Below are 25,302 nucleotides of genomic sequence, written 5' to 3'. Positions count from 1 at the left end.
CATATTAGATCGGATGGAATCGCTGGACAGGTGGAAGGAATATTTCAAAATCCTTCTCAACACATAAAGTAATCTTTCCATTGATGTTGCAAACAACTAAGCTCATTGGGAGGATGACAATGACAGTTACTGTTCAGGAATTGGAAAGGATAGTAACTAAACTCCATTGTCATAAAACAGCAGGAATATATGAAATTAGATCTGGAATGGTGAAATGTAGTGGGAAGGCAGGGATGAAATGGCTTCATGATTAATATCAACATGGAATGTTAGTAAAGTGCCTTTGGATGAAAGCAGTAATTGCACGTATATGTCTATAAGCAGGAGAACAGAAAGGATTTCAGCAACTGCCAAGGTATTTCATTGATCAGTATACTAGGCAAAGTGTGCATTGGCATTTGGAAGCGAGGGTGTTGTCAGTAATTGAGAGTAAGTTTTATGAAAACCACTGTGGTTTCAGACCATGGAGGGGCTGTCAGTATCAGATTTTTCCAGTATGCACCACGTGATTGAATAATGCTACCTGAGGAATAGACATTTAATTTTATGTTTCTGAGATGTAGAGAAGGTATATGACAAAGTACCAAGGGAAAATATGTTAGCTGTACTGGGGTATTATGGTGGGATTAAGTGTAGATTATTAAAAGCAATCAATGGCAGGTATGTTGGCAATTGGACTGCAGTGATAATTGATGGTAGAACGAGTTCTTGGCTCAAGGTACTTACAGGGTTTATACAAGGCTGTAATATTTCACCTTTGTTGTTCATAGTTTACATGGATCATCCACTGATGGTTATAAAAGTGGAGGGAGGGATTCAGTTCGGTGGAAATATAGTAAGCAGTTTGGCCTATGCTGACAACCTTGTATTGATGTCGGATTGTGCTGAAAGCCTGAAATCTAATATCTTAGAACTTGAAAATGTGTGCAGTATATATGATATGAAAATTAGCCTTCGCGGTACTAAATTGATGTCAGTAGGGAAGAAACTTAAGAGAATTGAATGTTAGGTTGGGAATAAAAAACTGGAACAGTTAGATCACTTGAAATATTCAGGTTGTGTATTTTCATGGTAGGATAGTGGGAGAGATTGAATTGAGGTGCAGCAAAGCTAATGCAGTAGCTTGCAATTGCGATCAACAGTGTTCTGTCAGAAGGAAGTTGGCTTGCAGATAGAATTATCTTTACACTGGTCTGTTTTCAGGGGTTTGTTGTATGGGAGTGAACGCTGGGTGGACTCAGGATAACTTATTCATAAGTTAGAAGTAACAGACATGAAAACAGCAAAAATGATCGCTGTTACAAACAGGTGGGAACAGTGACAGGTGGGTATTCAGAATGAGGGAATAAAAGCTAAGTTAGGAATGAACTTGAATAGTGAAGCTGTATGCATTAACCAGCTTTGGTGGTGGGGTCATGTGGGGTGATTTGAGGAAGTTAGGTTACCTAGGTGAGTGGACTCGGTCATGGAGGATAAGAGAAGTGATGTGACACCCATACGATGATGTTTCGACTCGGTTTCTAGCAATTCAGAGGTAAGAGGTATGGAATTAAACAAGGCCACGGAGCTAATTACAAATAAAGGATTGTGGAGGCGTTGTAAATTCACGTAAGCTTACAGACTGAACCCTCAAAGGCATCTATAATGAAGATGTATGTAATATATGTATGTACCATTTTAGGAGCTTGTGAGTGAGCCTAGAGAAAACCTTAAAAGGAAAAAGGAAAATCAAAGACAGGTACTCTATTTACTGTATATATCTTGCTCTTAAATTGGAAGGGTTAGGGGAGAGAGATGGAGATGTGCATTTCAAATGGTCTAATTATATTTACATGATACAGGGTTGTTACCTTATCAGTAAGTCTACTGACGCATATGTCTCAAATTGGAGTACTCTTCCATTCAAAGCCACTGAGCCAGAATTTGATCCCACAACCTTGGGTGAAGGAGAGTGCTTCAACCAATTTAACTGTGCAACTGGTCGCGTGAGAATTCTGTGAAGTTATTAGTACATTGCCTGTTCTGGTGTGTGTATTTGTAATTAATTGGTGCCATTATTTGGAAGGACACAGCCACAGCCTTCAGAAGGTCACTCTTCCTGGATTTGAAATGGGTAAACCAACGTGAACAATTTCACAAATGCCTGACAGTGAGATTTCCCACACCTGTCTCCTGAATCTGGGGTACACACTGTGCTTTGTAGTACTACAGTACACTGACCTAATGATGGGATGTTCGAATACTTTTAATAATTGAATAACCCCCTTCCCATCCCATGGAATAAAATAATCAAATTAGTTTCGAATATCATTCAGATTTATTGCATAAAATAACTGGGTATGTTGTGAGTAAAGTTTTTGGCTTAAGTGTGTCGCATAGATAATCGATTGAAATAAGTAAATAGATTTAATTCTTATGAAAAATAGAAATACTCCTGTCTTCAAATGAATCTCCAAATGTTGAAACTAGACGAGTAAATGCTATCTTGTGACCACATAATGGAACAAAGCCCCAGTACTACTAATTGACAGTTTCTTTTAACTAACAGCAGGCAATATACCTACTTTAATTATATGTCAGAGGGAAAAAATAAATTATATTAGCTTTTATGATCACAGCCAAGTACATTGTTATCATTATATAACAAGGCACTGTAGTAATAATAATAATAATAATAATAATAATACAGTTCTGTCTCTTTCATTCACCAACCATTATATTCCCCTCAGGGTTGGGATGGTAGAATAACATCCGCAGTATCCCCTGCCTGTCATAAGAGGTGACTAAAAGGGTGCCCAGTGGCTCTTAAATTATTTAAGAAAAGACTAGGTGAATAACTGATAGGCAATCTGCTGCCTGGATGACTGCCTTAAATGCATATCAGGGGTGATTGACTGATTGAGCCAGCGAGCATGGGTTGGCACCCACGGGGCCCTTAGCTGAATTCAGGCATTACTTCCACCTACTTGTTCCAAGCTCTTTACTTTCATCTATCTTGACCAACCTTCCTTAGTCAACTCTTGTTCTTTTCCGACCCCGATGGAATTAGGTTTCCGAGGCGAAGGGAGGTTTTATTTTCATGCCCTTTGTGGCCCTCTTTGGCCTATACCTTCCTTTTTTGAAGTTTTGGACACCTTCCATTTGTCCCTCTGATTGGTATTAATAGAGAATTGTTGGCCAGTTGTACTTCCTCTTAAAACAGTAATCACCACCACAACCTTTGGTCTCAACCTTTACTGATTTGTATTGACTATTTACACATGTTCTTAGTTGGGGAAAGAACCACTATCACAAAATATAATCATCATCATCATCATCATCATCATCATCAGTGCTGTGAACTCTAGGGATCTGAAGTCTTTCTGGTGAATTTTAATTCATGACGATGAAATGAAAATGAAAATCCACAGCCTGTTTCCAGTCATTTGACTGGGTCGAGAGTGGAATGAATGAAGCTCCCCTCTAGCGACGAGGATAGAAATTGTACCGGCTGGCGAAATCTGTCGCACTCCTCTGAGGCAATGGTCAATGACTAACAGATGGAATGAAGTGATACTGGAGAGTGTTGCTGGAATGAAAGACGACAGGGAAAACCGGAGTACCCAGAGAAAAACCTGTCCCGCCTCCGCTTTGTCCATCACAAATTGCACATGGGGAGACCAGGATTTGAACCACGGAACCCAGCGGTGAGAGGCTGGTGCGCTGCCGCCTGAGGCATAGTGAATGTAATTCATGATTATAAAGAAAGAAATGAATGCCACCTGGCCTCCGGAGAGGCCAGGTGCAGGTCTTTAGAATTGATGCCGTATAGATGACCTGTGCATCTGTGATGATGGGGCCCTACCTATAACGAATTCTAATGTTGAAGATGGCACAAACATCGAGCCCCTGAGCCAGACAAATTATCTAATGAAAGTTAAAGTCCCTGACCTGGCAGGGAATCGAACCCGGGACACCTTGAACCAGTGATCCCGAGGTGGTGCAGCTCTTTAGACACATCCTCAATGGAGGTAAGCTGCAAGTGCCATTTTTTAAATTAGGTACCAGCGCTCCTGCCATTCATGAATTTCTGGCAGTGTAGGGAATCAAATCCAGGTCCCCGAGGACGATAGCTAATAGCGCTCAGAGGCGCACATGATGATAAATTTGGTGAGGCAAGTAGTAAACACTAGCACTGCGCTTTGGATAATCGCGTGAACACGATGATGCAATATATTAACCTATACATATTAGGTAATGGCATCTAAGTACTTGACTCATTTGCGCGTATGGAGCATGAGTTTGTATTATTTTCAGAAGGCTTATTAGAGACCAATCCTGTCACCCTCACACTTCCTGTAAGGGAATGGAGATAAGTAGTATTAATTTCTCTGTGATGAGATTGATGAGTTGATGACAACATTTGGGTAAGTTTTCATTCAGTTATCACGAAAGCACTCCCTATTCAATTTCCTCATTCATTTGAATGGAGTTTTGGACAAATAATCAGAAAAATAATTGAATAAGCAAAAAATAATAAAATAAACGAAAAATAATCAAATGGAAAAATAATCAAATAAGCAGTTATTTTGTACTGGATTATCCCATTACTACGCCGAACTATTCTTGCTTGTTTTTAAGATCATTTAGGATATTCTGCCAAATAATTATAGTTGTTCAAGCCCTAATACCCAGTGAAAGTTCTCAGATTACAAGCTTTAGTGCTGTACTTGACACTTCTTTCGAATATGCATTTGATATGATGTATTGTAATATTGGTCTGTCTTACTTGTGTCATATTTTTATTAAACTTTTACTTTTTTGGGGGTTCCATTGGGTGTTGGTCATCCTCTCATTGTACAGTGTTCCTTCCAGCGGGCATTTACCATCAAGCTCTAAAAATTCTACCTGAAATCGCATGATAGATTAATGTCATGTTTATCAACACTGAGCAAATATTCATGAAAAAATAAAATAAATGTACTTATTTTGTTTTTGGTCAAAACTACAGAGCCAGTAAAAATAAAACTGTATGTTAAGACGTGAAAGTTTAACTTATTAAATAAGACTGCTATTTTAGGCATACCGTTTTATCATTAAAGGCCACTACCTTTTTCTAGAAAGCTTATCTGGAGTTCAAAACAGTTTGATGTCATCTGCTCATTAAGCCTTCTGAATGTCTGCACTCTTTCTTTTATTTTTTTTTTTTTTTATTTTTTTTTTTTTTGGCAACAGCATACTAAGAATTGTAGATTATTTTGTCAGTGCTGTTCCATGGGTTTTCTATCATATTAAAATCTATGAACTGTGACTACCACTCCAAAGTATAACATTTTCCTTCTCGATAATCCACATTACAATCTTAGCAGTGTCGGACTGAGAGGCTCAGATTGTTGAGGTGCTGGCCTTCTGACCCCAACTTGGCATGTTCGATCCTGGCTCAGTCCGTGGTATTTGAAGGTACTCAAATACGTCAGTCTGGTGTTGGTAGATTTACTGACACATAAAAGAACTGCAGGACTAAAATCCGGCACCTCGATTAAAAGTAGTGAATGGGACGTAAAGCCAAATAGCATTATTATTATTATTATTATTATTATTATTATTATTATTATTAATCTTATCAGTGTTCTGGATTCTTTCTTGGTTCATTGGCCATCGCATGTATATTTTTCTGTAAGAGAACACCCTATTAAACTTTGGTTTGTTGGCCAAAGCACATTATGCCATCGTGAATTATTATTTTCTCTTTGTGGCTGTTGGCAAAAGCTAATCTCCTACGAATATTTTCTTACTGTAGAAAAATGTGGTGCCGGCGCTATGGTATAGGGGTACTGTCCCCTCCTCTCACCCGGATGCCCCTGATACGATTCCCAGCCAGATCAGGGATTTTTACCTGGACCTGAGGGTTAGAGGTCCACTCATCCTACGTGATTACAGTTGAGAAGCTATCTGATGGATAGTGAAGTGGCAACCCCGTTCTAGAAAACCAAGAATAACAGCCGAGAGGATTCATTGCACTGGCCATGCGTCAGCTCAAAAATCTGCAGGCCTTCAGGCTGAAAAGTGGTTGCTTAGTAGGCCAAGACCCGTCAGAGTGCCATAGGGTTTGTTTTGTTTGTTTGCAGACAAATGTGAAGTTTTCATAGCAGTGCGACCATTGAGCTTTCCATCACACTGCCTTCATTTAACAGTCAGTGGTGTTTATTTAACACAATCTTGACTAGATAGTATCCCTTTCTCATATAGAGCAGTTTGGTATAGGTCCTTAAAATGTTTGGACGATGAATTTGTAGAGAAATTATAGTTCTTCAAGGCCTTCTTTGGTTCTCAGGTGTTGGCTCTGCTTGTTTTGATTTCTTGATTGCATTATGAACATGTCTTTGGTGAATATTCAGTTTTGTCAAACTTATCTGCTTAAAGTCATCTTCACTTTGCTCCCCCATCTTGGGAGGTGAATGATGAAAATATTGTTAATAAACAAAGTTAGTGTACGGTTTGTTTACAATGATGATAATATTCAATTAGATAGTAAAATCTCACTTTAAATGGGTTTTCCATCAAGTTTATCTACTTGATTATTACCTTTAAATCATGCTCAACTCCATCAGACTTCACAGGACTGTTTCGGGGCTGCAGACTACCAACGATGGTTCCTCTGTGCTCAGTTTTTTTTAAATCACTAATTGGTGCTCACATGTGCCATAAAGGTAACTTATGGGAATGAAATTATTTTCTCTGCTAAGAGAGACTTTATCTTTTGTCCACCTCCATGCAAACCTATGGCCAAATTTTATTCTAGTTAATGTCATTTTCTGGCACACAAAAGCTGTAGTGTTGTGAAGTTAAGATATGCTACATTTCTGTTTTTATTCATGTATTTGGAGAGAGCCATTGTTATATATATATATTTTTTCAGATCTTGGAGTGTTAAATAATAAATAATTAAATCGTATGTGTTGATTGGAGAACTGTGAACATACAAAGAAGTAATCTCTCTCCTGAACTACTGCTTAACAAAAGAGATGTGAAATTTTCTATCCACCTTGAAAACTTCCTAAATGAGTCAAATGCTTGTCTTGTCTTGTCTTGTGGTAATTTGAAGTAAATAGGTTGGCTGTCAACTCTTAGGGCATATATTCAGTTGGTTTTTCGATATTGTACTTAATACAGCCATTACAAAAATAATATCTTTAAGTTTATTTTATTGTCATTGGTGTCATTAGCACATGACTGGCCGCACAGTGTAGCGGTAGCGTGTCTGTGTCTCACACGGAGGCCTCTGGTTTGACTCCCGGCCAGGTCAGGGATTTTTACCTGCATCTGAGGGCTGGTTCGAGGTCTACTCAGCCTACGTGATTACAATTGAGGAGCTATCTAACGGTGAGATGGCGGCCCTGGTCTAGAAAGCCAAGAATAACGGCCGAGAGGATCCGTCGTGCTGACCACACGAGACCTCATAATCTGCAGGCCTTCGGGCTGAGCAGCAGTCGCTTGGTAGGCCATGGCACTTCAGGGCTGTTGCGCCATGGAGTTTGGTGTGGGTTTTTTTTTTTGTCACTAGCACAAAGAATTACCAAGTTATTAAACAAAAAAATTAATTCAGAAATTAAATTTTAAATTGTAGGTACTCTGCAACATTAATCCAACTATCAAGTAAATCAGTCAGTCAGTCTGTCATTGTCGTACTGTTCCCAAGACTGCGGGTTTGATCTCAGCTGAGATTGCCATTTGAGGGTGTTTAAATGTGACAATTCATTATCATTGACTTCTGGTATGTGAAGAACTCTTGTGGGACAAATTTCTGACACCTGGACATTTCTTAAAATTTATGGCATTTAAAGGCAGTTGAAACAAATGATGATATTCATACCCAACTGCTGTACACACCTTGTGAACCGGAGAGTCTCGTACCTTCAAATATCAATAGTGGATTACTGCTTACTGAAATATCATGGAGGTGGAGAAGATTTATGAATGAGTTCTTTGCTGGGCTGACATGTAATTATACATTGTAGCTGAAATAAAATGTTTCGAGTACTGCTAGACTGAATTTAAGCATGTTGAGTTTTACTTTCTTCATACTTCTCTTGAGTGCTTTGTTGTAGGCTTCTGTGAATGAACCTGATCATTTCACTGGTCTAGATCCTGCTTTATCCATAGCTTTTACTCAACCTTGTATGCTTTCTGCAATCACCATTTTGTTTACCACCATTATTCTTTTTGGACGTTTGTTGTTGGTTAGAAGATAATGTTGGTTTATAGTTATTTAGTCAAAATTCTTTTTCTCTTTTGTCTTCTCTTCCTTCTGGGTTACTGCCTACTACCAGTGAATCTGTTGTGACATCCCTTTATATATTTCTGGTCATTTCTTCCATCCCTGCTAGGTGTACTGATTAATCTCCTTTATCTTCATGAATAAGCCACACTCTTCATTTCCTGGCATGGCTTAATTTGTAATATAATCCATTTGTGTCCTGTACCAGATAAATCTATACCACTTGTCATTCACCATATTGGGAAGACTATCTTCACGTTGTGAGAAAAACATTCATTCCTACTAAACATTTAGTTTTTACAAATGTTTGTGCTGTGTCAGGTACATCTTGTGTTTTACTAGTACAATATCCGATTTGTTCAATTTTTGTTAGGTTTATATTTAGCGGGAACTTCCATATAGCACTTTCTAAAATGAAGTTTTGTGGGAATTTTCTACATGTATAATTAGCAGCTGTAAGGATCTAATTCATATAGTTTACAAGCTTATTTCTTTTGGTAGATGGAAACAATTTTAAAACCAGGACTTGGCCTGAAATGTTAACTCCTTTATTAATATTTTGGTAGAGAAGGGGTTATAAATGTGTCTAGTTGCGATATGCATAGGCACTGAATAACTGTACAGGTACGTGCATTTAATTCAATATTTATCATAACTTACCATGAAGTTGAGTCATATGGAGGGAGTGAGAAAAAGAGAGAGAGCATAATAGGACAAACATAATGACAGAACTGTGTGGGAAGAGGGAGCACAGAATGTGGCTTGATTTGACACACTTGTTTGTTCCTCTTCGGTGCTTCACAATACTTTTGAAATATGTTATTTATCTTTACCAGATCTACTTTGACTCTTTTGAATTGTGTGACATAAGAAAAAGAAAAAAATGATGTGTTATTTTGTTTCCAAACCATTAGCAAGGTCAAGATTTTAATGTCTTATACTACAGCAATGCCATCAAGGCTGGAATTCTTTGGTTCTAAGTAATGTCTATGGCACTGTCTTGCTCCCTGAAGCCGTAGTCTTGTCTACCACAGATGTTAGAAATCTCCTTTTCCTTGATAGCATGCTATGGGGAGATACTATTTTATTAGCTGCATGCAGTGGCTTTATTTTATATTGTTGCTAATTGTACTGTACTGATCAATTACCTGGTGTTCTTTTATTTTGCTGATGTGCATAGCAGCATTAACAAATTAATAAGTGTATTATTGCTTATATTATTTCTTTGAGAGCCTCTTCTGGTTTGAAGTATTTTGAAATTTTCCTATTATGTTAATGAAGTGCCATGTGTAAGAGAGTGTAATTAACATTCTTTATTGATTTTAAAAGCAGTTAGAGCAGCTAACAGCATGTATTATTATATTCTATGAATTATTTCTTTGTAATACAAATCAGTGCTTGATAAATATTTTAATTTTTTATTAATTTACTTTGTTATAATCTGCATACTGTGTTATATTCATATGAAGTGTTAGTTAGAAGTATCTGTGTTAAAATTTTGGTTGCTATTTTTATTGGAGTCGGCAGGTAACTTGAGTGTATGTGCTCTGTATCATTTTGTCTATGAATGATTATAACAAGAGCTGACAGATCACTTTTGCTAGTCCATGAACAAATGTCATGCATACAATAATACTACAAGACAAACAGAAATAGTAAATATTGCAAGATATGGAACCTACAGCATACTGTATAGAATTGGACCATCCAAACATTTTTTACATGCAAGGCCAGTAAATAACTTTAATGATTGGTTGCAGACCATGTGTAGAATTTAACAAAATAATAGAAAATGTTATATTTTATGGACTATCAGAATGACAAAAGATGTATTAGCTAATGAATTTATATTGTGTATTAGCGAGTTCTTCAAAGCGTGATACTAGAGATGTAAAAGGACATGCAAAATTACTCACCTAATGAGAAGTATGGAACTGGTGTTTTGAACTTTATAAGTTACTAATGGATGGTTTTTACTTATAAGTTACTAATGGATGGTTTTTACTCATAGTTGCTCAGGAGCAACACTTGGAGATGCTGATCATTCAAGCTGGATCATAGTTCTGATTTTTGAATTTTCATTTAAAAAAATGTTTGTTCACATATATGTTGATGAAAACATGGTGGATCAAATGCCAGGCCTGTTTCTTCAATCTATATATATAAAATAACTTGTCCTGATTGACTGACTGACTGCCTGCCTGACTGACTGATTCACCATCGCCGAGCCAAAACTACTAGACATAAAGAAATGAAATTTTGGGGATACATTCATATTAACATGTAGGTGCTCACTAAGAGAGGATTTTTAGATATTCCTTTGCTAAGGGGGTGAAAAGGGGGGTGAATTTTTAAAATGGGGATATCTATATCTCGACAACTTAAAACTTTACAGACGTAAAAATTGGTATTTGGAATCTCCATTAAAAAGAAAGAAACATGTATTTTTTATTTTTGGAAAATCCCATAAAGGGAGGTGAAAAAAGGGGGAAAAGTGGTTGAACATCTTATATGAGGAGACTTATATCTCAAAAACTGAAGTTGTTACAGACATGAAAATTGAAATTTGGAATCTCCTTTGAAGATAAAGAAACATGCATTTTTGCGTTTTTGGATAATCCGATGAATAGGGGCAAACAGGAGTGACAAACGGGGTGAATTTTTAAGAAGACTACATCTGCAAATTATCTCAGGCACGTAACATATTTCAGATTTGAAAACTGGTATTTGGAATTTCCTGTAAAAGTAAAGAAATATATATATATATATATATATATATATATATATTTGGAAAATTCAGTTAAGGGGAACTGAAAAAGGGGGTAAATTTTTAAAATTAGCCTATCTACAGTATATCTCAAAACTTAACATGGTGCAGACGTGAACATTGGTATTTGGAATCTCCTTTAAAAATAAAGAAACACATATTTTTTGGTTTTCGGGAAAAATCCTTAACCGGGGGGGGGGGGGGGGTGAAAGAATTGAAAAATTAGTTGAATTATTTGTATGAGAATGTATATATACACCAAAAAATCTAAAGATGTTACAAACGTGAAAACTGGTATTTGGAATCTCCTTTAAAAATAAAGAAACACACATTCATTTGGTGGGGGAATCAACTTGGTAGGGGAGGGGGGGTATGAAAACGGAGATGAATTCCTTTTACGAGGATACATATATCTCAATAACTGAAGATGTTACAGTCGTGATAATCGGTATTTGGAAGCTCTTTTAAAGAAACGGGTACTGTTTGTTTTTGGAAAATTCACTTGAGTGGGGAGTGTGAATGGAAGTAAGAAGTTTGAATTCTTTTTCTGGAGAAACTTATATCTCAAAACTGAAGGTTTCAGACGTGGAAATTGGTATTTGGAATCTCCTTTAAAAATAAAGAAATACACATTTTTGAGTGGGGGGAAACCAACTTAACGGGTGGGGGTGGAGTGAAAAAGGAGTTGAATTCTTTTCATGAGGATACTTATATCTCAAAAACTGATGATGTTACAGACGTGAAAATTTGTATTTGGAATTTTCTCTCATAATAAAGAAACACGTAATCTTTTGTCTTTGGAAATTCCACTTTATTGGGGGGGGTGAATTAATTGAGAAATTAGTTGAATTCTTTGTTTGAGGATACTTATATCTCAAAAACTGAAGATGTTACAGACTTGAAAGTATTTCGAATCTCCTTTAAAAATTAAGAAACGCGCATTTGTTTTTGTTTTTTCTTTTCGGAAAATCGTCGTAAGGGGAATGGGGTTGAAAATAAGTAAACAAGGAGTTGAAATATGTTTATGAGGATGCTTTATCTTAAAAACTGAAGCTGTTACAGACGTGAAAGTTGGTATTTTGAATTTCCTTTCAAAATAAAGAAACACATATTTTTTTTTGTTTTCGTAAAGTCCACTTGAGGCGGGAGAGGAGTGGAAAGAAGTGAAGAAGAAGTTGTTGTTATTATTATTATTATTATTATTATTATTATTATTATTATTATTGTATGCCTTGCTGGCAGGACCTAGTGTTTACAAAGCACTATGTCTTCTGGTATGGGCTAGAGCAATTTTGTTACTTTCATTGATCTGTCTCTGTCTTATCCTTGGCTTTGACAATATGAAAGTGACTGAGGTATGAGCAATGCTAGTAATGCCATTCCTTGTACAGCCAGTCCCTGCTATGAATGGTATGAAAATGTTGCTCATAGGGTCGGTCGGTGCATGCATTTCAGTGGGCTTGGCAGACTGATATGTAATAGCAACTTCTGGCTCATTGAGGAAAGCAACGGGAAACGACTTCACTCCTGGGCTCTTGGCCCTCTCTTACACTTAACCCCTTACAATTTTTTATTTTTACAGTATTAATCTAAAATATCATTGTAATCAATTACTGTTATTGAAATATGCAAGTCAGATAAGGAATTACAATAATACAATTAATTAAGATAACTACTAATGAAAAATTATAGGATAAATAGAGAGTGGATAGTAAAAAAATATCAACTTGTAACCTGAAGAATATATCTACAACCAGCTTAAAGGAAAAATATAAGGCTAAAATAAATTAACTGAATATTAGTATGTTACAATCTGAGTATACTAAAATTTATGTTACTATGTAGTCTATTTCTAGGAACAGTCTATAGCCTTAAATGAGAGTACTAAGAACGTAAATGGGATATCCTGAGAACTTAGATCTAGTACGTAATTTTTGGTTTCATTCACACATCATTCACTCTTACATTCATTCGAGTCAACTGTATGTGCTCTGGAGGAATTTACGGTAGGCTGTTTTAAATGTCCTAGACGAGCAAGACTTTAATATCTTCCGGGATCGTATTCCATAACCTTGAAGCTGAGACCAGGAATGAATGGCTGTAGGTATTTGTTCAATGGGGTGCTATTTCAAGTAGTGATCCGTAATGAGTGTTAATTTCGTGGAATGAAGAAAGAAGCCTAAAATTGGACGATAGATAGGTGGGGCTGTTTGAAGAAAGCAACTGATAGACGAGGGTCATTTGGTGGGTTTTCTACGGTCATTTAAATGTAGCCATCCCAACTTTTTGTAGTATGGTGTTATATGAGCATCATGTTGGACCTGGAAGGCAAATCGAATACAAGAGTTCTGTACACGTTGTAGTTTTGCTGCTTGTTCACAGGTTAGGTAAGTTGAATTATTCTTATGAGTATACATATATCTCAAAAACTGAAGTTGTTACAGACATGAAAACTGGTATTTAGAATCTCCTTTAAAAATAAAGGAACACATCTTTAATGAGGATACTTATGTCTCAGAAACTGAAGAAATGGCTATTTTTTGTTTTCGGAAATCAACTCAGGGGGGGGGGGGGGTTGAAAAATTGTTTGAATTATCTGTATGAAGATGCTATTATCTCGAAAAGAAAGATGTTGCAGACGTGAAAATTGGAATTTGGAATCTGCTTTAAAAGTAAAGAAACGTAATCCTTTGATTTAGGAAAATTCCATGAAGGGGGGTGAAAGAATTGAAAAATTAATTGAATTGTATGAGGATACTTAAGTCTAATAAAAGCTAAAGTTGCTACAGACGTGAAAATTGGTATTTGGATCTCCTTTAAAAACAAAGAAAAACGCATTTTTGGGGAAAGTCATCTTGGGGGGCAGGGTGAAAAGAGGTTGAATTCCTTTTATGAGAACACATATCTCAAAAACTGAAGATATTACAGTCTTGATGATTGGCATTTAGAAGATCCTGTGCTAATAAAGAAACAAGTATTTTTTCCTGGAAAATTCACGTAGCGGGAGGGGAGTGAAAAGTGAATTATTTTTATGGGGATACTTATATCTCAAAACTGAAGGTAACAGATGTGAACATTGGTATTTGGAATCTCCTTTAAACATAAAGGAATTAACTTAATGGTGGTGGGATGAAAACGGAGTTGAGACCTATTTATTTTACTGTTCATAATGTACTTGATTCTGATCATAAACCGATCATTTTTTAATCTTTCCTGGGTTCATTTTCAAGAGCCATCTTTTCCTTTGGATAACCTAAAGTTAGGCATATAAATAAAAATGTAAACACATTTGAAATAAACGATAGGAATGATATTGACCTGCAGTTGTTCAGCTCTATAATAAGGTCAATAATGCACGGAAGTATACCATTCGTATCACCAGAAATTCTGCACTTGCCTACGCGCGACAATGGTGCTGGTCACATTGTGAGCAATGACAATGGCAGCAGATGTAACTTACTGCCGAGTAGCAGTCTTGCATTTTGCTGCGGGGTCCAGAACATCAGTAGTAGTAGTAGTAGTAGTAGTAGTAGTAGTAGTAGTAGTAGTAGTAGTAGTAGTAGTAGTAATAATAATAGCCTTAATTCAACTAATATCACCCACCCTAATAATAAAAATGTTCTGGACCATCGTCAAAATGTGCGGACCATGCTGGAAACGGGTCCTGGCCGGGTAATGACTACGAATGCAGTCCGGCCGTGGGTTCAGTACTGCTCAGGCACCCAAGACGACACCACGCCGGATCTCCTCAAGGATTTAATCCATATTAAAAATACTTATAGGAAAATATGGCAAAGATTTAGGGACCCAACTGACAGGGTGGAATACCTGGACCTAGTCTGGGAAATACGAAATTGATTGCTGGAAAGAAAGATTGAAACATGGGGGGAACTTTGCCATAATCTCTCAGAAAACGAGTCAGATCACGAATTTTGGCGGATTCTCTCAGAAAACGAGTCAGATCGTGAATTTTGGTGGATTATATATAAAATGTTTAGCATTCAATTATAAATTTCAATATAATACCGTAGCGAAGCACGGGTATGCTATTAAATAAAAAACTACTTCCCTGGACTTATGTTATGTACTGTGTTAGGTGAAAGAACCCTAATTTGTAGCAATGTCGATCTGTGAATTTCTGAACTTTAACTCTCATAGTTAAAAGACCACTTTCTGATGTGTTTAATTGTATACTTTAGATAAGAGATGTTAACTTGATACTGTCATATTAATCCAAATTCATATCTATAGTTAGCTTTTTCAGAATGGCATATATGCTTTCAAACATCTGTAAATGTTTGGCAGTTCAGATCAATTTTGTATTGTCTGTTTCTCAAGTATTGTTGCATGTTTTGTAATAATTTTATTTGAATCAAAACTACTGCTTATTCAGTATAATCTGTCAGTAAATTAGTAGAATTCATGTTGTATAAAATCACCTGATTTTTTAGCCTTTCCAGTAAGGCTATATAGTACCCTCCGATACATTACCTGCAGGCTCCTTTTATTGTTAGCATTTTGGGTAATATTCACCCTGTGTTTTAGTGATTGTAGTCATACAAGTATTTCTACTTATCTATGATTTTCATTTTTTTTTTTCAGAACATTTCGTTTAAGTCATACAGTCGAGATTCTGGTCATGGTGGTTCGGAACAAGAGGACTCGCCTCGTTCTCACAACACCACTACTCTCAACAGCTTGAACAACTTGCGAAGCCTCAACAATTGCAAGGATACCCGTCGTCAGCCATACATGCCTCCAGACTACAATCAGGGCATTACTAATGATCTGTCAACTGCAAGTCGGACTGCAGCTGTTGATTCGGAGTGTATCTCTGAGTACTGTCATGAACAGCAAGGAGAGGAAGTCCCTGTTGCACCATCACTGCAGCATGGCACCAGACTGGGGAAAAAGTGCAACAGTAATTTGTTACGTTCAACCAGTCCTTGGAACCATACTTACACAGAAATTCGAGAAGGGAAAACTCATCCACACCCTCATCCACATCCTCATCCACACATTCATTCTCATTCCCACGCACGTACCGCTCTACCTGAGGATGACCCTGTGTATGAGGAAATAGAACGCAGTGAAATCCAAGTGTCTGATATGAGTGATGAGGATGGCAAACGACAAAGTGATGTCAGTCGTCAGTCATCACGGAGCTATGGAGATCATCGCCCCCTTATCCCATACAGTCCTGCAGCCGATAGGAACTTCCACTCCTGTCTGGATGCTGCCTTAAAGCATCGCCTCAAAGAGCACAATTGCCACCTCGCAGGCATGGAAAGAGACATGGGAGAGCCGGCTGACGTTGCCAGGTATCTTCCTAACCATAACCCTTATCTTTATTCTGGTGAAAATGCTAGGACTGTGGCAGTTTTAGACGGTGAAACTGTGGTTTGCCACCTTCAACCAGATCATGACATGTATGCTCATGATCCTTACAATTCCAGGACAATACTTCCTCCTTATAGTGAATGTTAATAGTGAATTTGTTGTGTATGATAAAGTACGATTTCTTGTATATCAGTATGAATGTGAGTCTATGAGAGGTAAGCATGTGTTACATAAAATTATACTATTATGTCTATTTTTGAATGTATGCTCTTGTGTGTACGGACACACTTGAATGCCAGTCACCTGTCCAGTGTAAGGTAAAGCGCATCCTCAAATTATTTGGATGATTCATTCAGTGCGCTTCCTAGTAAGCCATTGTGGTTGTATAGAAGTATTAAGATCATAAGGATGATTTTGCTGCTTGATCCATAACTCCCGTAATGCCTTAAATATGTAAGCACAATTGGCTCGAGTGTTTTTGTGTATATAATGTATATAGTGCTTTGTACATGTTGGATGCCAGCAGCAGGCCCAATACTGTCATGTTGATTTAATCAAAAAAATAAATACCTGTGATGATGCCATTGCATTAATTGGGCTGGATGGCTAAATGGCTCTTAAAGACTGTTAAACTTGTAAGTACTGAAAATTTTGAACTTGCACAACCATTTGAAAATAAATTATTTAAGAGTTTTTTGTTGTTGTTGTTGTCATAGGTTTTATTTCTTTACTAAGAATATCCCAGATGTAGTTTTCACTCACAATAGAAACCTTTATTAGGGAAGTTGTTTATTTTATATTGATTCTTAACACTGCTGACCAGGTGCTCCCCACACTACACATTCCCTGTGTCCAGCCATTTTCTGAGCAACTTAATGCTCAAGCACATACATAGAAATAAATGAGCCTAGCTTTACTAACCTTGTATTTATTGCTATAATTTTACTCTTATCATTTTTGGCCTGACTATGTCAATAAATTGAAGGTATGCGAGTATGTCTTCAAATCTATTTTGGCCAATTGTCTTAGAGAACATGGGAGTTTCTACGAGAGGATCAGGTGACCTAGTCCTTGCGACTTCAGTTCTTTATCTGTCCCAGAAATGTACATGAAACAAAAACAAACAAAAATCCTGATCTCATTGCTAAATACTTCAGTCCACTTCAAGCTTTTAGGGGAAATTTTATGTTATAAAGCTGCGCAACCTGCTTTTTCATGTTGCCCACTCAAACACCCTGATGTTGTTTGTTTGACGTGCTTCTAATTGGTGAGGTAACAGTGATCTGACTAGTGGGGAGAAGCATGGCGTGTTGTGGAAAAGAGGGGAGTAAGTGTTTTTTTGTATGCTGGGGGCAGGGTTTATTCTTATTGCGACATTGTTTACAAATAAGTGGAGTGGAGGTCTCAAATAATATGTTCCTTCTTTCATTAATTTCATTTAAGTTATTGCAAGGGTTCCTATATGGATCAATGTTGATATGAATGTTTTCTAGAATATTAAGTAAGAGTCCCTTTTGTTCACATTGCAGAATTTTCACATCTTAGTTTATTGTCGAATAATCAAGATTAAAGTCTTTGTGGTGTGCACTCATGGCTGAAAAAGCTTGTTTTATTGCATTTCAATGCTCTGCATATTTTATTATAATACTAGCAAGATACCCGTGCTTCGCTACGGTATTATACTGAAATTTAGAATTGAATGCTTATTGTTTTATATATAATCCGCCGAAATTCGTGATCTGACTAGTTTTCTGGGAGAATCCGCCAAAATTCGTGATATGACTCGTTTTCTAATAGATTACGGCAAGTTTCCTCCCATTTTTCAATCTTTCTTTCCAGAAATCGATTTCGTACTTCCCAGGCTAGGTCCAGGTATTCCACCCGGTCAATTGGGTCCCTAAATCTTTGCCATCTTTTCCTATAAGCATTTTTAATATGGATCAAATCCTTCAGGAGATCCAGCGCGGTGTCGTCTTGGGAGCCATGGCGATACTGAACCCGCGGCCGGACTGCATTCTTAGTCATTACCCGTCCAGGACCCGTTTCCAGCGCGGTCCGCACATTTGACGACGGTCCAGAACATTATTATTATTATTATTATTATTATTATTATTATTATTATTATTATTATTATTATTATTAGAGATGTACTGCACCCCACAGCAAGATGCAAGACCGCTACTTGGCGGTAAATTACATCTGATGCCGTTGTCATTGTTGAGTATGTGAGCAGCGCCATTGTCGCGCGTAGGCAAGTGTGCGGGATTTCTGGCCATACGAATGACGTACTTCCTTGCATTATTGAACTTATTATAGAGGTAAAAAATTCGACGGTCAATCTCATTCCTATCGTTTGTTTCAAAGGTGTTTAAATTTTTATTTATATGCCAGGAGAATCTACTGTAATCTAAGAACATTCTCCGAACAAAAAGTTGGCTCTTGAAAACGAACCCAGGAAAGAATAAAAATGATCGGTTTATGATCAGAAAAAGTACATCGAAAATCTACAGCCTGTTTCCAGTCATTCGACAGGGTCAGGAATGGAATGTATAAAGCCCCCATCTAGCGGCGACAATAGGAATTGTGCCTGGCGCCGAAACCTGTCGCACTCCGCTGGAGCATTGATTAATGGATGACAAATGAAATGAAATTATATTGGACAGTGTTACTTGAATGAATGATGACAGGGAAAACCTGAGTATCCGGAGAAAAACCTGTCCCGCCTCCGTTTTGTCCAGCACGAATGTCACATGAAGAGACCGGGATTTTAACCACGGAACCCAGCTGTAAGGGGCCGGTGCGCTGCCGCCTGATCAACGGAAGCTCCTTATAAATACATTATGAACAGTAAAATCAATTGGTCTCACCTCCTTTTACACCCCACCGCCGTTAAGTTTATTTACCCCCCCCCCCAAAAAAAAGAAACTAAAAGAAGGCGTGTTTCTTTATGTTTAACGGAGATTCCAAACACCAATGTTCACGTCTATTAGCTTCAGTTTCGAAATTAAAACAATTCACATTTTTTCTCTTTCACACTCCTCCACCCCCACCCCAAGTGAATTTTCGGTAAAATATACTTGCTTCTTTAATAGTAAAGGATCTTCTAAATACCAATTATCACGACTGTAAATTCTTCAGTTTTTGATTTATGTGTCCTCATGAAAGGAATTCAACTCCTTCTCAATCCCGCCCCCAAGATATTCCCTCCCCCCTCCCAAACGGGCTTTTCTTTGTTTTTAAAGAAGATCCAAATACCAATTTTCACGTCTGTGGGCCCTAACAACTTAAGTTTTTATTAGATGTAAGTATTCTCATACAATTAAGTCAATTAATTTTTCAATTCTTTCACCTCCCCCCCCCCACTATTCATTGGATTTTCCGAGAATACGTGTTTCTTTACCTTTAAAGCAGATTCCAAATTTCACGATTGTAACATCTTCATTTTTGAGATAATAGTAGCCTAATTAAAAGAATTCAACACCATTTTCAGTCACTTTTAACACCCCCCTCCACCAAGTGGTATTTACGAAAACTAAAAGTACATGTTTCTTTACTTTTAATAGAGATAAAAAATACCATTTTTCACGTCTGTAACATGTTAAGTTTCTTTAGATATACTGTATAAAAACTCAATATAAAATTTCACCCCTTTTTAGTTCCCCTTAAGAGGAGTTTCCAAAAACAAATCACCTATGTTTCCTTACATTTACAGGAGATTCCAAATACCACTTTTTACGTCTGTAACATTCTACGTTTCTCAGATATTATGTAGATATAGTCTTTCAAAAAATTCACCCCAATATGTCACTCCTGTTTAACTGCCATTAATTGGATTTTCAAAAAAAAAATTTAAAAATACGTGTTCCTTTATTTTTAAAGGAGATTCTAAATATAAATTTTTACATGTGCAAACTTTTAAAGTTTTGAGATATAGATACACTCATTTTAAAAACCCCCCTTTATCACCTCCCACCCACTATTTGGACTTCCCAAAAGCAAAAAAAAAAAAGTTTCTTTATTTTTAAAGTAGGTCCCAAATACAAATTTTCAGTTCTGTAATATCTTCAGTTTCTGAGATATATGTATCCTCATTAAAGGCATTCAATCCATTATTCACCCGTTTACACCCCTCCTATTCGGATTTACAGAAAACAAAAAATACGTGTTCCTTTATTTTTAAAGGAGATTCTGAATATCAATTTTTACGTGTGCACACTTTTTAAGTTTTTAGATATAGATACACTCATTTTAAAAATCCCCCTGTTCACCCCCCCCCCCCACTATTTGGACTTTCCAAAAGCAAAAAAATAATCTTTATTTTTAAAGGAGATCCCAAATACCAATTTTCAGGTCTGTAATATCTTCAGTTTCTGAGGGTTAAGTATCTTCATTAAAGGCATTCAACCCCTTTTTCACCCCTCCTGTTGGTGTTTTCCGAAAACAAAAAAATACGTGTTTCTTTATTTTTAAAAGAATTTCAAAATACCAATTTTTACATCTGTAAACTTTTAAAATTTTAAGATGTAGATAAACTCATTTTAAAAATTCACCCCCCTCCTCACCCCCCATTTTTTGGATTTTCCAAATACGAAACAATACCTGTTTCCTTATTTTTAAAGTAGATCCCAAATACCAATTTTCAGGTCTGTAATACCTTCAGGTTCTGAAATATAATTAGCCTCATTAAAGGCAATCAACCCCTTTTTCACCCTTTTCAACCCTTCCCATTGGGATTTTCTGAAAACAAAAATATACGTGTTTCTTTATTTTTAAAGGAGATTCTAAATACCAATTTTTACATCTATAAACTTTAAAAGTTTTGTGATATAGACACACTCAATTTAAAAAATCACCCCCTTTTCACCCCCCATTTAACTGGATTTTCCAAAAACAAAAAAAATACGTGTTTCTTTATTATTAACGGAGATCCAAAACACCAATTTTCAGGCCTGTAATATCTTCAGTTTCTGAGATATAAGTGTCCTCATTAAATGCATTCAACTCCTTTTTCACCCCTTTCCACCCCTCCTATTGGGATTTTCCGAAAACAAAAAAATACGTGGTTTTTAATTTTTAGTGAAGATTGTAAATAGGAATTTTTACATCTGTAAACTTTCAAAGTTTTGAGATATAGATACACTCGTTTTAAAAATTCACCCCCCCCCCTTTTCACCCTCCCATTAATTGGATTTTCCGGAAACACAAAAATACATGTTTCTTTATTTAAGCGACCAATAGTACCAATTTTCAGGTGTGTAATGTCTTCAGTTTCTGAGATATAAGTACCGGTATTCTCATTAAAGGTATTGAACCCGTTTTTCACCCCTTTTCACCCATCTTATTGGGATTTTCTGAAAACAAAAAAATACGTATTCCCTTATTTTTAAAGAAGATTCTATATACCAATTTTTACATTTGTAAACTTTTACAGTTTTGAGATATAGATACACTCATTTTAAAATTTCACCCCCTTAGCGACGGAATATCCAAAAATCCTCTCTTAGCGAGCACCTACATTTCAGTATGAATGTATCTCCAAAATTTCATTTCATTATGTCCAGTAGTTTTGGCTCGGCGATGATGAATCAGTCAGTCAGTCAGTCAGTCAGGACAAGTTATTTTATATATATAGATTCTGACCCGTTTGTTCAACGTAAGAAGACTAACAAAATTGGCACTTTAATTTGTAGGCCTAAATACCTGAGTTAGTGTATGTGTTATGAATATGATTATTAGTGGTATGGGAGTTGAAAATTAATTTTGAATTGGTGTAGCTGGTTCTGAAAGCTAATTTCTTAACGTTTTAAATTTGGTATATGTTACTGTTATTAAATATAAACGCGGAGAAACTTCTCTTTAGGAATATAATCTTTAACTAGTGTAGTCTTAACTTTGTTCTTGTATTTGTTGATAATTCTGTTTTTTAATGCTTTGTTAAACCCATTATTCTCTGCTATGATATATATATATATAGTGCTTGTTTCCTTCTTGTAGTTTTTCCAGCATAATGGCATTTTTATGGCTCTATCATGATGTTATATGCTGCCTTTTTATGTGAACTTGGATGTAGAGAAGTCTGTTTGATGGTGTTAATGGTGTGAGATGGTTTCCTATAGATCGTAAATATAAATTGTTATTGTAGTTGCATGTAATGCTTATATTGAGATAATTAAGTGAATTATTATTTTCTGATTCTATAGTGAATTTTATGTGTGTATGAATATTATTAAGTTGTTCGAGTACTTCGTCATCGTTAATGGTGTGTAGGTTTATAATAGTGAAAATATCACTGATGTACCATGTCCAGTGTCTTATACCATTAACTTTTACGATGATGTTAGAGTGCTCCAAATGATCTATATTAGCTAGGATCCCCGAGGCCGATGAACCCATTGGAAGACCTATCTGCTTATGTATTGTGTTGCTGAAGGTAAAGCAGTTATTGTTTAATGTACATATTAAAATTTTGGATGAATTATATTTCTACTATGCTTAACACCATCAAACAGACTTCTCTACATCCAAGTGCACATAAAAACGGAAGCTTATACCAGCATGATAGACCATAAAAATGCCATTATCCCGGAAAAGCTGCAAAAAAAGTTTGTACTATCCATACCATAGTGGATAATAATGGATGTTCATAAATAGAATCATCAGCAAGCACAAGAACAAACCTAAGACTACACTAGTTTAAGATTCTGCTTCTAAATAGAAGATTCTACACGTTTACATTTAACAAAAATAACACATACCAAATCACCAACATTTACAGAAATATACATTATGAAAATAGCTTTCAGAACCAACCACACCAATTCAAAATTAATTTTCAACTCCCATACCACTAATAATCATAATAGATACACTAACTCAGGTATTTACATATTAGAATACCAATTTTCTGAGTTTTCTTACGTTACACAAACGAGCCTGGTATTTTATAATAAGATACGCAGAGCGTTGTATTGCAAAAAAAACATAATCTTTTCAGCCATGAGTGTACCCTACAAAGACTTTAATCATGATTATGTGACAATAGACCAAGATATGAATATTCTGCAATATGAACAAAATGGCCCCTTACTTAATATTCTAGAAAACATTCATATCAACACTGATCAATATAGGGCCGGGCTGAGTGGCTCAGACGGTTAAGGCGCTGGCCTTCTGACCCCGACTTGGTAAGTTTGATCCTGGCTCAGTCCGGTGGTATTTGAAGGTGCTCAAATATGTCGGCCTCGTGTCGGTAGATTTACTGGCACTTAAAAGAACTCTTGCGGGACAAAATTCCGGCACCTTGGCGTCTCTGCAAAATCGTAAAAGTAGATAGTGGGACGTAAAACAAAAATATTATTATTATTATTATTATTATTATTATTATTATTATTATTATTATTATTATTATTATTATTATTCAATACAGGAACCCCTCCAATAACTTAAATGAAATTAATGAAAGGAAGAACACATTATTTGAGACCTTAACTCTACTTATTTGCAAACAGTCTCACAATAAGATAAAACCCCGCCCCCAGCATACAAAAAACCACACAGTCCCCTCACTTCCCTAATATGCCCTACTCCTCCCCTCAATACCGCTCTCCCCACTAGTCATATTAGTGTTATCTCACTAGTTAGAAGCACGTCAATTGAGGGCAAGACTTTCAAACAAACAAGATCTGGCTATTCGAGTGGGCAACATGAAAAGAATTATATGAAAATCCATTAGAAGTAACGAATTGACAGTTTTACTCAAGTGAATCAAAACCACAATATTACTGGTAATCTGATTCAATAGTAGAGCCCTATTCTATCCAGCACATGTAGCCCCATTGAATTAATGCATACCGGGCGAGTTGGCCATGTGGTTACGGGGGTGCGGCTGTGAGCTTATATCCAGGAGATAGTGGGTTCGAACCCCAGTGTCGGCAGCCCTGAAGATGGTTTTCCATGGTCTTCCATTTTCACACCAGGCAAATGCTGGGGCTGTACCTTAATTAAGGCCATGACCGCTTCCTTCCCACTTCCAAGCCTTTCCTACCCCATCCTCGCCATAAGACCTATCTCTGTCGGTGCGACATAAAGCAGATTAAAAAAAAAAAGAATTATTGCATCCGTAGGTCATATTATTACTGACCGAACTTATATATACAAGATATCGAAGATGGACAGTTCATGCTTATACCAAACAAGAATGTGTTATTTTTAGAATTTAGACAACAGAATCGCCAACCTCACAACAATTGTTTTATATGTTTTTTTATCAGCTATGCCAACGAAGACAACACTAAGATGGACTCTTTTAAACACTACATAAAGAGAAATGAATTTTTTCAGTGACATTTTAACTGCAGCATACTATTAGCAATATGTTTTGTAATTTTGTGTTAATCCACTAAGGGTGACTATAGAGTTGAAACATGTTTTGGTGAAAACTCCATCTTATTAGATGGTATCCTGTATTGAATAGGAGGATTGCAATAAAATTACATTCTTGTAAGACTGTAGGCTACATTTGGCCAGCCAAACGCAAGTGTATTCGGGTCCTGTCGGCAATGTGTAAATATGTTGAGGAAAGTAGAAGAGAGGGAGAAGGGGAAGGAGAAGGTGGTAGTGTTTCACGTTGGTACCAACAACGTAAGGCAAGCTGATATAAGTACCAACATAGCTGGAGATGTGTGGGATCTGGTAAATGCAGCACGGGTGAAGTTTAAGAAAGCGGAGATTGTTATTAGTGGAATACTGTGTAGGAGGGATACTTACTGGAGGGTGATTGGGGATTTAAATGAGACTATGGAGTGGGTATGTGGGAAACTGGGAGTGAAATTTCTAGATCCTAATGGGTGGCTAGGAGATAGGGATCTGCGCTCAGATGGCCTACACTTACACCGCAGTGGTACGTATAAGTTAGGAAATTTGTTTAGAAGGGCAATTG

General features: G+C 36.6%; 1 protein-coding gene across 4 annotated transcripts in view; it reads left to right on the top strand.

The window, feature by feature from the left end:
• Positions 1-17,057, top strand: part of Cirl (Calcium-independent receptor for alpha-latrotoxin) — a 666,667-nt gene extending 649,610 nt beyond the window's left edge. For all 4 annotated transcript variants that reach the window (XM_067140878.2, XM_067140879.2, XM_067140881.2 and 1 more), the window contains one exon: positions 15,627-17,057. In XM_067140878.2, coding sequence (XP_066996979.1) covers positions 15,627-16,511 — 885 coding nt within the window. In that variant the 3' untranslated portion in view covers positions 16,512-17,057. The remainder of the gene's footprint in view (positions 1-15,626) is intronic.
• The last annotated feature ends 8,245 nt before the right edge of the window (positions 17,058-25,302 follow it).

Source organism: Anabrus simplex, chromosome 2, assembly GCF_040414725.1.
Source record: "Anabrus simplex isolate iqAnaSimp1 chromosome 2, ASM4041472v1, whole genome shotgun sequence".
NCBI classification, from domain to species: domain Eukaryota; kingdom Metazoa; phylum Arthropoda; class Insecta; order Orthoptera; family Tettigoniidae; genus Anabrus; species Anabrus simplex.
Note: the sequence above shows the minus strand (reverse complement) of the source record. Positions and strands in the feature narration are given on the sequence as shown.